Genomic DNA, 12,749 nt, shown 5'->3' on the forward strand with positions numbered 1-12,749 from the left:
TATTAGTGCTACTGCCAGAACTACCAGCTTCATTCGTTCCTCCATAACCTAGGCAACATCGATAGTGTGGTCAGCAATGGCGCAATCAATCCTACACCGTCCTAACAAACGACTTAACAGAGGATGGGGGTTGTATGTTGCTTACTAGTTTCGAAATCGACAAAGAGCACGGGAGGGGGAGGTCATGGTTGAGATGAGGATGGCCAGATGAAGTCCAATAAGAAGGGGAGAAGTAGCTCCCGTCGCTGAAAAGTTATGCCGCCGCCGCTTGCGCAGATTTGAGTCGCCGCCAGCGCCGATGCCAAGAAGTGATGAAGGGCTTGTCCTAAAGCAAGAGGTGACCGAGTAAATGGCGGGTGAGGCTAGATTTCATGCCATCCCGCCTCCGCTGATTTCCTTCTGCAACCATCTCCTCACCCGATTCTCCCTGCACTACGGTGTACGTCATGCCCCACTTTTTTGCCCAATTCAGCCTAGCTCGCTGGAAATGGCCAATTCGAGCGTTCCCAGCGAGCCAAGCTCTGGGCGGCTCGAGGGGGTGCTCCAAGAGGCGTTACGGTGGTCGATGACAGAGGCATGCCATCGCTTGTCGTCCACGCCTCCGCCCCACCTTGCGATGGCGCTCCCCGGGGGATGTTGCGACACCCTCCTTGTCTCGCTGCACTACGTCCTCCTTGCGTGATCCAATGTTGGCGCTAGAGGTCCTTCGAAATTAGGACCTCGCGGTCGAATGGCCCCTGACCTTATCCCAGACACGAAGGAAAGTGACGCCCCCCACCATCGGTTACTCAGCCAAACCGCGACGGAGAAGGGTTTTAGGGTCTCGAAGCGTGACACGGACCAACAAGCAAAAAGAACGCCGCGAAGGCCAAAGCCCTTCTATGTGGACGCACAATGGCAACCAGTTGGAGATGCCGCCGTGACCATAATGGCGACTGGGTAGGTCCTCCTTGGACGAAGATGATGCCGATGGTGGCCGCCCGACCATGTTTGAGCTGCATGGCAACTTCGTATGCTTAATTATGTTTGATTTCTGTCGGACGAATGGGGAGAGGGGGCAAATGGTGGATGTGAGCGTCTCGCTTTCAACGGATAATTTGGTGACACCGACATGTCAAAATATAGACGGCTAATAACTTCAGATGCACGCCCTTGGAGATGCCATAAGATTCCACAAATGGAAGAAGAACAAAAGGGAGTCGATTTTTTACACACAACCGCGAATGTTAGAGTTTACGACTTATTTATTTCTGCATCTTATAAATTAATCTAAACATCATATATGTGCATGATAATAGTATATAACATGGCTAACCTGCAAGAAATTCATGCAAAACTGCGATCAAGTATATCCTTCACAAAGTAAGACAAACATTCATGCGTAACTGCAACATTTGTTTTTCTCTGAACACAATTTAATCATATTACTTTCTGAATTGTTCCAGGTGCTCTACAAATCTTCAGAATGCATAATCATAGTCTTTTCGGCGAGTCTTTTTTTTTGTGAATTTTTAAGAAAGCGAGTGCTTGTGTGTACCATTTTTCAATAAAAAAATACTCAGAATAAGAATGACATGAAATGCAAAATTTTCTACTAGACCTCATCTTCATGAAATTCTGCAAATTGAGATCTTGAAATTTGTCTGAAATTATCTGGAAAAAAAAATCGTCTGAAATGTGTTCCCTCGAGTTCAGGCTTCGGAGGGGGAGGGAGAGAAGATAATTCTGAAGCCAAACAGCTCCGCCTCCGCCATGGCCATGGCCACCTTCGCTGCCACTCCCGCGCTCCTCTCTCCCTCACCCCCCTACACCCCGGCCCCTCCACTCCGCGGGCGCCCGCCCCGCCCGCCTCTCCGTCTCGGCCTCCGGCTCCCGCGCCGCCGCCCCGTCACCACCACCACTCCGGCCGCGGCCCACGCTGCGAGCTCCCTCTCCTCCGCCCGCGGCGACCCGCGCGAGGCGGAGGCAGCGGTGGCTGAGCTGCTGCGGGACCACGGCGCGTCGCCGGAGGACGCGGCCGCCATCGCGGCCCGCGCGCCGGGGTACGCCGCCATGCTGGCCGACGGCGTCAGGGAGCTCGACGAGCTCGGGCTCTGGGCGTCCTGGAGCGCCGGGGCGGGCGCGCGCGCCGGCGCCGAGATGGGCGCGCTCGGGTTCGGCAGGAAGGTGTACTTCATGGGGCGGAGCCGGCGCGACGGCGCCGTCGTTCCCCTCGTCGAGAGCCTCGGCGTGCGCCTCTCCTCCGCGAAGCTCATCGCGCCCTACGTCGCCGCCGAGGGCCTCCCCGTGCTCATCCGCAGGGTGAGTGGCCATGGCATACGTTCCTGTAGTCAAAAGTTCCATCTTGGACGCTGCCCAATCTAGGACATCACCTCTGTATTACTAGAACAGAACAGAGTTTACAGTTTGCGCTGCATTTCCCCGTGCTCAAACGCGACGACACTACACCACCCATTGCTTCATCTGTTTTGTAAAATGCCAAACTATTTTAACCATTTACTGTTAATCAGATTAGAAAATGTGCAGCAAATTTTCGTTGACACTAGTAAATGGTGGCATTACATCTCTGTCTGATATTGCGACTGTATGGATTATGAGTTTATGACTGAGTCAGATGTTTTATTTTCGACAAATGTGGTACTCCCTCCGATCCATATTACTTGTCGCTGTTTTAGTACAACTTTATAGGAGGGAGTACTGTTTTTTACTATCTTATATGTTCAGTAGGTTGCAGCATTCTTTACTTACGGTTTTTATTCGTGCATAGGTTAAGTTCTTGAAGGAAATGCTGTTTTCAAGCAGTGGCTATGAAACTCTAATCGGACGGAATGCTAAGCGCATGATGGCACACTTGTCAATACCCGCAGATGAGGCACTCCAGAGTACGCTGTCATTTTTCGAAAAAGTAAGTTTCACAGTCCAGTTATTGTGTCCCATTGGTAAAAGAATTTCACTGTTTCTTCATAGTTTCATGGCGTTAAATGTCTCTTGAAATTTTATGTTTCTCAAACCATATAACTGCAGATGGAGGCCAGACATGGTGGTCTGAGCATGTTGGCACATGGGGATGTGTCATTTCCCTATCTCATCGAATCATTTCCAGTGCTTCTTCTCTGCTCAGAGGACAAACATCTTAAGGCATTAATTGATTTCCTTGAACACATTGGAGTTCCCAAGCCGAGGATTCCATCAGTTCTGCTGGCATTTCCTCCTATTATCCTTTCTGATGTCGAAAAGGATATCAAGCCAAGGATTCATGCATGGGAGAAGGTATGCTAAAAGTACATGATTCTCAACTGAACCCTTATGTTTGTGAACGATTTTGGAACCTGCAATATTATTTTTTTCTCTAGACAACAAGTGTAGTAATGTAATATTATCCTTTTTTCCCTAGGCTGGCATAGAACAGGAATATATTGGTCGGATGTTGTTGAAGTATCCATGGATTCTTTCTGCAAGTGTGATAGAAAACTACAAGCAGGCCCTTTTGTTCTTCAACAGAAGAAAGGTAACTGGGGGGAAATAATCCTACTATGCCAGCATGGCTTAAGATATCTGTTGTATGCTGTGTTTGTTTGTACTCTATCATAATTGGATACGATAGTGTTCATAAATCAGGTTTTTGCTTTCAGATTTCCAGTACATTTCTTGGCATTGCTGTCAAAAGTTGGCCTCACATTCTGGGTTGTTCAACAACAAGAATGAACTCAATTCTAGTGCTGTTTGATGATCTGGGCATCAGTAAGAAAATGTTGGTTCCTGTTCTTACATCAAGTCCACAGTTGCTGCTGAGAAAACCTAATGAGTTTTTGCAGGTATGTATGTTCGTTTGCGTTGCTTTCCATATAAACTCCATTTGTAGTGGAAAAGCTTCTTTACTTAGCTTTAGCTCTTTCTTTTTCTTCTTTTGGGAAGCAACAATCAATTGTCAGTAGATATTTGTTTGTCAGTATCCTACATGTTCCATTAGGTTGACATTGATAACAGGTTTCATCATTATGTTCTGAGTTTTGCAATTTTGCATTGTTGCCCAATTATTCCTAGGATTACGATTCAGGAGGCATGGATGTGTGGCCAACCTCTAGTCCTAAATTGTTGATATAGGTTCATAGCATTGGGTCTGTCCTTTTAGGTTCATAGCATACTTTCCTGTCAGTATGTAGTTGTTCCACGGAGCAAGTCTTTTGGTTACATTGTGATCCATATCTGGGGATGATCTTGAGTCATTGAAAGTTACTTATATATCTTCCAGTAACTCGCTATCTTGGTACTAATCGTCCTGCCTCGTGTCTCAGGTTGTTTCCTTTTTTAAAGATATGGGTTTTGATAAGATAACAGTGGCAAAGATTGTCTGTCGTTCTCCAGAAATTTTTGCTTCAGATGTGGAGAATACCCTCAAAAAGAAAATCAACTTTCTTATTGACTTTGGTATTTCTGAGCGTCACCTTCCTCGTATCATTAAGAAGTACCCAGAGCTTTTGTTGTTGGACATAAATCGCACACTGCTACCAAGGTATGACAAAAAAGAAAATTGGTTTTACTGCCAAGTCTAAGTCAATGCAGTTGATAAGTGTACTGTTGTAAACTTGTAAATGACATTACATCATTGCTCATCTAGCTACGAGTATTTAGTTAGGGCCTTTATGGACGATTTTCACCTAAATTTCGCCAAGCTTCATATTAGCCTTGCACATAAACACATAATTTCACATGAGACATAACTAGTAATTATTAAAAAACTGTGCTCAGGTAAAACTGTGTGTTCAAGTTTCCGGCAACCCAGTTACTTCTCATGTAAAGACCTGCTATCAGAACTACTGGCTAAGCAAGCTACCGCCAACACATCACTATTGGTAAAGAATTTGAAATATGTCTACTTACAGGATAGGATCAACTGTGTTTATGATCTCAAGTCATTGTAGTCAATAGCTGGTTTACTATTTGCTGCTTATCTGAAGTCTAATAATGTGATTTTCACTAGTCCAATATATACGCTAAGACGATGTCTTAATTCGTAAGTGTTAATTGCTATGTTTGCAGAATGAATTACTTCCTGGGGATGGGCTTGTCTAAGAAAGATGTCTGCTCAATGATCTCTAGATTCTCCCCACTTCTGGGGTACAGTATTGAGCATGTTCTGAAACCAAAGATTGATTTTCTATTGCAAACCATGAAGAAACCACTTAAAGCGGTTGTGGAATATCCAAGGTACTTCAGCTATTCTCTTGAGGGCAGGATAAAGCCACGGTTTTGGATAATAAAGAGTAGAAACATAGACTGCAGTCTGACAGACATGCTTGCAAAAAACAATGAACTTTTTGCTGAAGAGTACCTGGGAATAGAAACATGACCTGTGGCTCCTCTACAGTCAAGCAAAAGTGGTTAATTTCTAGACTTGAAACAAGAGCGGACTATGTTACTGTGTCTGATTATACAGCTTTATGATTCCATCTGGATCCGGGAGGCTGTTTTACAGATGGGAAGCCACTTCTCGAGTCTTCAACATTCATAAGGTGCATGGATTGATCGTGTTTTTCTTTACTCATTGTTAGAATACCAGTTTGTCGTGATGGGGAGTAATGAACGCCTCTATTTTTCACCACGCAAAGTTTTCAGTAGTTCTCATGGCTGACTTTGCATATTTGTGCTTTGTTTCATCTACTGCATGTTAATTTGTTTCAGCATATTGTTTTTCAGACCTTGTCCATTGGGATATCCCCTTGAGACCAGATTGAGGAGGAACTGAAGGCCAGCCCTTGAGACCATTGACGATAGAGACCAACTGCCAAAATATTACCTCTGAGAGCTGCACTTGCATGTATCAGCAAGGGCGCCACGTCAACAGCAAAGCCCAACTCTTGTGCTTGAAACTGCCTGCTGCTATATGTTTCGGCACGGTGCCGTGAAGCGTCCTTCCAGAGAAGAAGGTTCTTACACATTGGTGCTTCGCCAACTGACAGGAGCAGGAACTCTGCTCTGTTGGTGCAGTAGATTGGTATGCGCTTCTCGCTGAGGCATAGGAAGCAGGAAGAGGCGAAGGTTGCAAGGTCGGTTTCGCCGCGGATGCCTTTTTTTTTTGTAACAGTTTTACCCTTTTGTACTCACTGTATACATGGACGTGCGCTGTAATTGGATTTGCAATGGTAAAGAGTTGTAGATTTCACTGGATCTGCGTGCTGTGTAATGTAGCTTGTGCATCACCAAACTTTCGTCTGAGTATATAATCCCTCCATCCCATAATATAAGAACATTTTTCAAGCTAACATAGCTTGAAAAACGTTTTTATATTTTGGGACGGAGGGGGTAGTTAATATATGCAGCTAAGATGAGCACCATGTGTACAAACACCTTTTCTTTGCGTGCCCATACTTGCCCTTATTCCCAAGTTCACTATATGCATTCTGAAAGGGATTCATAGCTGAGTATGAGGTTTAGACAGTGGTTCACTGAAGAAAATAATCCCAACATTCCATATGCAGTATTAACTCGGGAGAAGTTGCTGTAATCCTGCCCAACACATGCTTTAGGTAACACATGAGTTGTTTCTAGGGAAAATGCTCAATGATCATCCTGAGCCTCTTGCTGCTCCTGTCTGCCAGTTCGACGAGGAGGATGTCTCCCTTCTTCATCCCGGCCTGCGAGACAATGTCCTTCCAGAATGAGGAAATCCGCCTCACATTATTACTTTGCTGGACCATCAGTGAGCTACGCCACTGCATATCGCTACCCTCCAGCCTAAGTAGGACAGGTGTTTGTTCGAGCGGGAGACGACAAGCCGAAGCATACTCCATGGAGAAACACTGTTCAGAGAAGAGCTCATCAGTCAAGATGGCGATCGGATCTCTCTCAGGCCGACGACTAATTCAGCAAGAAAATGGTTCTAAATTTTGCGAGCTTTTGGATGAGAAATGGACTATGCATATTGCACGTGCTATCTGAAGTTCTCAACTCACCAGCTGTATTGGCTTCGAAACACCGTCTGCCGTCATCACCTTCACATACACAGGGAATTCAGATCCAATCGCTTCATTCGAGTTGCCAGCTTTGTGTCCTGAAAAACATGCCATATTTTCTTGTGGTGAGCATACGACAACCACAAGTCGATAGTCTGAAATATGGCAAATGGAAAGAAGTGCACAGGGCAACTATAATACTATGATCTGATTTAGTAGAAGGGCAGGATGTTGAGCCCATCTTCTCAGCTTTTGCACGACAGCTTCGTAGCGGCCTCTGCTCCCTCCTTGACGTTGTAGTGTCTGTTCCCAGGACTTCATAATCATCAGAACTAAGGTCAGTAAGTTCATTGTCAGAACTCTGGTCAGTAAGTTCATTGTCAGAACTCTGGTCAGTAAGTTCATTGTCCTCAGAACTCTGGTTAGTAACTGTAGGTGGGAGTGGTGGCTTTTCTTGGGCATTGGAAGAGTTTCCCATGGCAAAAGTTTTCTCACTACCGCTTGGGTCAAGGACGAGAACTTTGAGGCGAGTTTCCCCCTGAATTATGAAAATGAGGAAGTCATTCTGTTGTATGCACTGATCAGTCACAAACCTATCCCACCCAGATTGGAGTACGATTTGATCCTCATTGTGCTTCTTTGCTCCAACAACGTATATACTCTTGTCAAGGGCTACTATCTTGACAACCTCTTTGAACTGGTCCACAAGCCTCAGTGGTATGTACTGCATGTGCCAAACAAGAGACAGCCAAGGTTTAAAAGATACTAGAATCTTGATCAACATGAATAGAATAACTAACATAACCAAAAAATGATTTGAGAAAACATCATGCAACTTACAACATGGCAGTCGATCAAGCTGACATTGCTCTCGTCCCTGGCTGCCACAAAAAGAGGAAATCCAGACTATGGTATTAGCCCATTCTAGCAATTTATCATCTTGTGCTTTGGTTACAAAGCTCCCGGGCAACATGGTATAGCCAAAGTGGGCTGAGCTATCAACATGTTCAGGATGAGGCACCACTTGTTCTGCACATCAAGAAAAATGTTACAATTAAAATCACAAAAGCATAGAGAAAACATTAAGACTTGAAGACTCTAATCCACTTTACCATTCAGCACATGATGATTGCAAGGTGGTTGAGAACAGGGCAAAATCTTGTCGCGGCCGGATGAATTGAATATTTGAACCTTAAAGGTTGAATTCCCACGGTACACGAACAACATGGGGTTGTTCTCTTCTATGTGATTTGCATCCACAAAGCCCCGCCACCCAGTCGTAAGAGTTATCCGGCCGAACTTGAAGAATTTAACACTGTACGTGCGACCGTCAGGAGTTTCAAGTTTGATAGGCTCGGAGTCAGGGATCATATCTCTCAGCTGGCTTGAGACCTCCCATGGTATGCACTGTCAGAAGATTCACTTTGGTTAGAGTCAGATATACTCTCTCCGTCCCATAATGTAAGACGTTTTTTGACACTACACTAGTGTGAAAAAACGTCTTACATTATGGGACGGAGGGAGTAGGTTTCAGCGTTTATGGGCACTGAGTTTCATACTATATGCAGGAAATGCAGACCATACAATTCAGATTGCATGCAGTAGCAGAGGATGTGGAAAACAAACAAAGCAAAGACTCGTATGCCCGGAACACACATTATAGGCTGAACGGTTCAAGTTTACATTTAAATGAGACGACTTAATTACCAAATTGTCATTTTTGGTGAAGATTAATTAATTTATAAATAGCGGGCTCATGGTATGTAGTGCATCGGCAGCGTTCAGTACTAAATCACAAGTGGTTCGCACGCAGGCAGTAGTGTACTAAATCACAAGAGCTACTAGTAGCTAGCTTCACTTGCAGTATCAACACACATGTGCAGACTAGTTGTTTTGCTGCTTCCTCTTCATATGTTGTGAGTCAGTTGTTCCAAGTAAAATATCCTGAAGCAATTCAATTCTGTCATGTACTCCCTCCGTTCCATATTACCCGTCGCTGATTTAGTACAAATCAGCGACGGGTAATATGGAACGGAGGGAGTATACGTTATCTACGACAGGCACACAAAATAGCTAAGAAGCAAATTAAGCATTTTTTCAGTGAAATTTTGAGCACCCCCAAATAATCAGGAAAACCCCTTTCTAGGAGCATTGGAATCTCCCACTTGCAGTACTGACCAATAAACAGTTTGAAATGGCACATATGTTGCAGTACAGAGTGTTCTTCCTCCTGCTGCCTCTTGTTCATACATATGTTGTGAAACAAATTTTATACCAGGCAGATTTTAGCATCCGTCACACAGCAACATTTTCATGAAATTTGACATTTTTGTCAGCGAAATCTTGAGCACCCACAAAAAAACAAAAAAAACTGAAACTAAACCCTTGGCGCCGCAAGAAATGTACAGAGGAAACTGAATGGATCGAAGGAGGAGTAGGAGGGGGAGGGGTTGTGAGCAGACCAGATGATTTTTGTCGTGGGAGGCGAAGAGGAGGAACTGCTTGGTGCCGTGGTCGTGGTTCCAGTAGCAGTAGCGCCTCCACTCCTCGCAGTCCCCGCAGTCGCAGCCGGCGCCGCCCGCCCCGCCGCAGCCTGGACATGGACGCACGCACGGCGACCGCAGACCGTGTCAAAAAGGCGGCTGGCGTCTCCCAAACAAGGAAAAAACACAAATGCCCATGGACGGGGAGTTGGTGGCAGGTCACCTGGGTTGAAGAGCTCGCCCATGTCCATGGATCGCCGCCGCGCCGGTGCCCGGTCCGCCGCCGACGGACCCCAATGTGCTTCTTTTCTTTGGTTGATTGATCGTACTGGGGTCCGAGGGTGTGGGTGAAGCGCGCAGCGCAGTGAGCTCGCAAGCCCAAAAGGGAAACTGCGGCTGGTGGCCACTGAGCGGCCGACGCGTGACGCTCCCTCTCTCAATTATTTGACCTACCGTGGTAGATAGATGGATACAGTGCAGTACACACAGGTAGAGATGCGTGAGGGGATGTTCCCGTACCGTCGGCATCTCCAGCCGTTGACCTCCCAGGGGCGTCTAAAATCGCTGTCTGGGGTGAGCCAGCGTAAAAATTGGGCCTGGGGACGAGTTGGTCCCCAGCCGTCGGCCTCAGGGCCGCCCCCAGGCGTGTTTAAAAATAAAATTTGTATAGCAAATTTCGGCATAGTTCGGCAAAGTTCGGCTAAACACGATAAATTGCGGCAAACTTGGGCATATATTAGACATGTTCGCGAATTTTCATTACATAGCAAAATAGATAACTAATCTAAAAAGAAAGTGGCTGAATGCCGAGTAGTCGCCGTCGTCGCCGCCATCGTCACCGCCGTCGTCGGACTTCTCCTCCTTGAGCATCTCTAGCACATCCAGTGTAACTCTGCCAACTGCGTTTTTCCGAACATTATACGGGATGACAAAAAAATAAAAGACCCGCGTAGATCTTGCAAATGAGGCCCGGCCTGTAAATGTTTTATGGGCGGTCTGTACCGACCGACTCTCCGGTATATATGCCGGTGCGGGGTAATTTTAGGGTTCCTATCCGTCATTCTGTGCATTCATTTGCACCGCAAAATCCAGCCCTCCGGCAGCGATTTTCGGCTCCTTCGGCCACCGGATCTTGGCGGCAATGGCGTCCGCGGGTGCAGGGCGTGGCGGCCGCGGGGGTTTTCGGCGGTTCGCCGCCAGAAGCGTCACAACGACGACGAGGCTGACAGCTCCTCCCTCCGCCCTCTGGTGTCGGACAGGCAAAGGGAGGCAGCACGCCTTCGTGGCGTGAAGCCCCATAGCGTCGGAGCGAGGGCGCGGGCGAGCTTCTGTCGCCTCGGGCGGTTGTTCGACCCGGCCATCCAGCGCCCACGGGCGGCCGAGCACGCGTGTGAAGGAAATATGCCCTAGAGGCAATAATAAAGTTATTATTTATTTCCTTATTTCATGATAAATGTTTATTATTCATGCTAGAATTGTATTAACCGGAAACATGATACATGTGTGAATACATAGACAAACAGAGTGTCACTAGTATGCCTCTACTTGACTAGCTCATTGATCAAAGATGGTTATGTTTCCTACCATAGACATGAGTTGTCATTTCATTAACGGGATCACATCATTAGGAGAATGATGTGATTGACTTGACTCATTCCGTTAGCTTAGCACTCGATCGTTTAGTATGTTGCTATTGCTTTCTTCATGACTTATACATGTTCCTATGACTATGAGATTATGCAACTCCCGTTTAGCGGAGGAACACTTTGTGTGCTACCAAACGTCACAACGTAATTGGGTGATTATAAATGTGCTCTACAGGTGTCTCCAAAGGTACATGTTGGGTTGGCGTATTTCGAGATTAGGATTTGTCACTCCGATTGTCGGAGAGGTATCTCTGGGCCCTCTCGGTAATGCACACCACTTAAGCCTTGCAAGCAATGCAACTAATGAGTTAGTTGCGAGATGATGTATTACGGAACGAGTAAAGGGACTTGCCGATAACGAGATTGAACTAGGTATTAAGATACCGACGATCGAATCTCGGGCAAGTAACATACCGATGACAAAGGGAACAACGTATGTTGTTATGCGGTTTGACCGATAAACATCTTCATAGAATATGTGGGAGCCAATATGAGCATCCAGGTTTCGCTATTGGTTATTGACCGGAGACGTGTCTCGGTCATGTCTACATTATTCTCGAACCCGTAGGGTCCGCACGCTTAAAGTTTCGATGACAGTTATATTATGAGTTTATGAGTTTTGATGTACCGAAGGAGTTCGGAGTCCCGGATGAGATCGGGAACATGACGAGGAGTCTCAAAATGGTCGAGACGTAAATATCGATATATTGGACGACTATATTCGGACATCGGAAAGGTTCTGAGTGATTCGGGTATTTATCGGAGTACCGGAGAGTTACGGGAATTCGCCGGGGAGTATATGAGCCTTATTGGGCCATACGGGAATAGAGGAGAGAGGCCAAAAGGAAGGAGGCGTGCGGCCCCCCTCTGGTCCGAATTGGACAAGGGGTGCAGCCCCCTTTTCCTTCTTCATCTCCTCCTCGTTCCTTCTCTCCTACTCCAACAAGGAAAGGAGGAGTCCTACTCCCGGTGGGAGTAGGACTCCCCCTTGGTGCGCCCTCCTCCTAGGCCGGCCGCCTCCCCCCTTGCTCCTTTATATACGGGGCAGGGGGGGCACCCCATGGACACAACAATTGATCATTGATCTCTTAGCCGTGTGCGGTGCCCCCCTCCACCATAGTCCTCGATAATATTGTAGTGGTGCTTAGGCGAAGCCCCGCGACAGTAGAACATCAAGATCGTCACCACGCCGTCGTGCTGACGAAACTCTTCCCCGACATTCTGCTGGATCGGAGTCCGGGGATCGTCATCGAGCTGAACGTGTGCTAAAACTCGAAGGTGCCGTAGTTTCGGTGCTTGATCGGTCGGGCCGTGAAGACGTACGACTACATCAATCGTGTTGTGCTAACGCTTCCGCTTTCGGTCTACGAGGGTACGTGGACAACACTCTCCCCTCTCATTGCTATGCATCATCATGATCTTGCGTGTGCGTAGGAATTTTTTTAAAATTACTACGTTCCCCAACAGTGGTATCAGAGCCTAGGTTTTATGCATTGATGTTGTGCACGAGTAGAACACAAGTGAGTTGTGGGCGATATAAGTCATACTGCTTACCAACATGTCATACTTTGGTTCGGCGGTATTGTTGGATGAAGCGGCCCGGACCGACATTACGCGTACGCTTACGCGAGACTGGTTCTACCGACGTGCTTTGCACACAGGTGGCT

At 46.6% G+C, this 12,749-nt stretch overlaps 1 protein-coding gene and 1 pseudogene across 1 annotated transcript; one reads left to right on the plus strand and one right to left on the minus strand.

The window, feature by feature from the left end:
- The first annotated feature begins 1,695 nt into the window (after window positions 1-1,695).
- Window positions 1,696-6,170, plus strand: LOC123104819 (transcription termination factor MTERF2, chloroplastic). Its single transcript, XM_044526730.1, has 8 exons — window positions 1,696-2,301; window positions 2,768-2,905; window positions 3,025-3,270; window positions 3,395-3,508; window positions 3,633-3,815; window positions 4,296-4,513; window positions 5,041-5,513; window positions 5,698-6,170. The coding sequence occupies exons 1-7, from the start codon at window positions 1,753-1,755 to the stop codon at window positions 5,348-5,350; spliced, it is 1,758 nt and encodes a 585-aa protein (XP_044382665.1). The 5' UTR covers window positions 1,696-1,752; the 3' UTR covers window positions 5,351-5,513; window positions 5,698-6,170.
- Window positions 6,171-6,395: 225 nt separating this feature from the next.
- LOC123104820 (B3 domain-containing protein Os03g0620400-like) lies at window positions 6,396-9,859 on the minus strand (annotated as a pseudogene).
- Between the last annotated feature and the right edge of the window lie 2,890 nt (window positions 9,860-12,749).

Source organism: Triticum aestivum, chromosome 5A (genome assembly GCF_018294505.1).
Source record: "Triticum aestivum cultivar Chinese Spring chromosome 5A, IWGSC CS RefSeq v2.1, whole genome shotgun sequence".
In the NCBI taxonomy this organism is placed as follows: Eukaryota; Viridiplantae; Streptophyta; class Magnoliopsida; order Poales; family Poaceae; genus Triticum; species Triticum aestivum.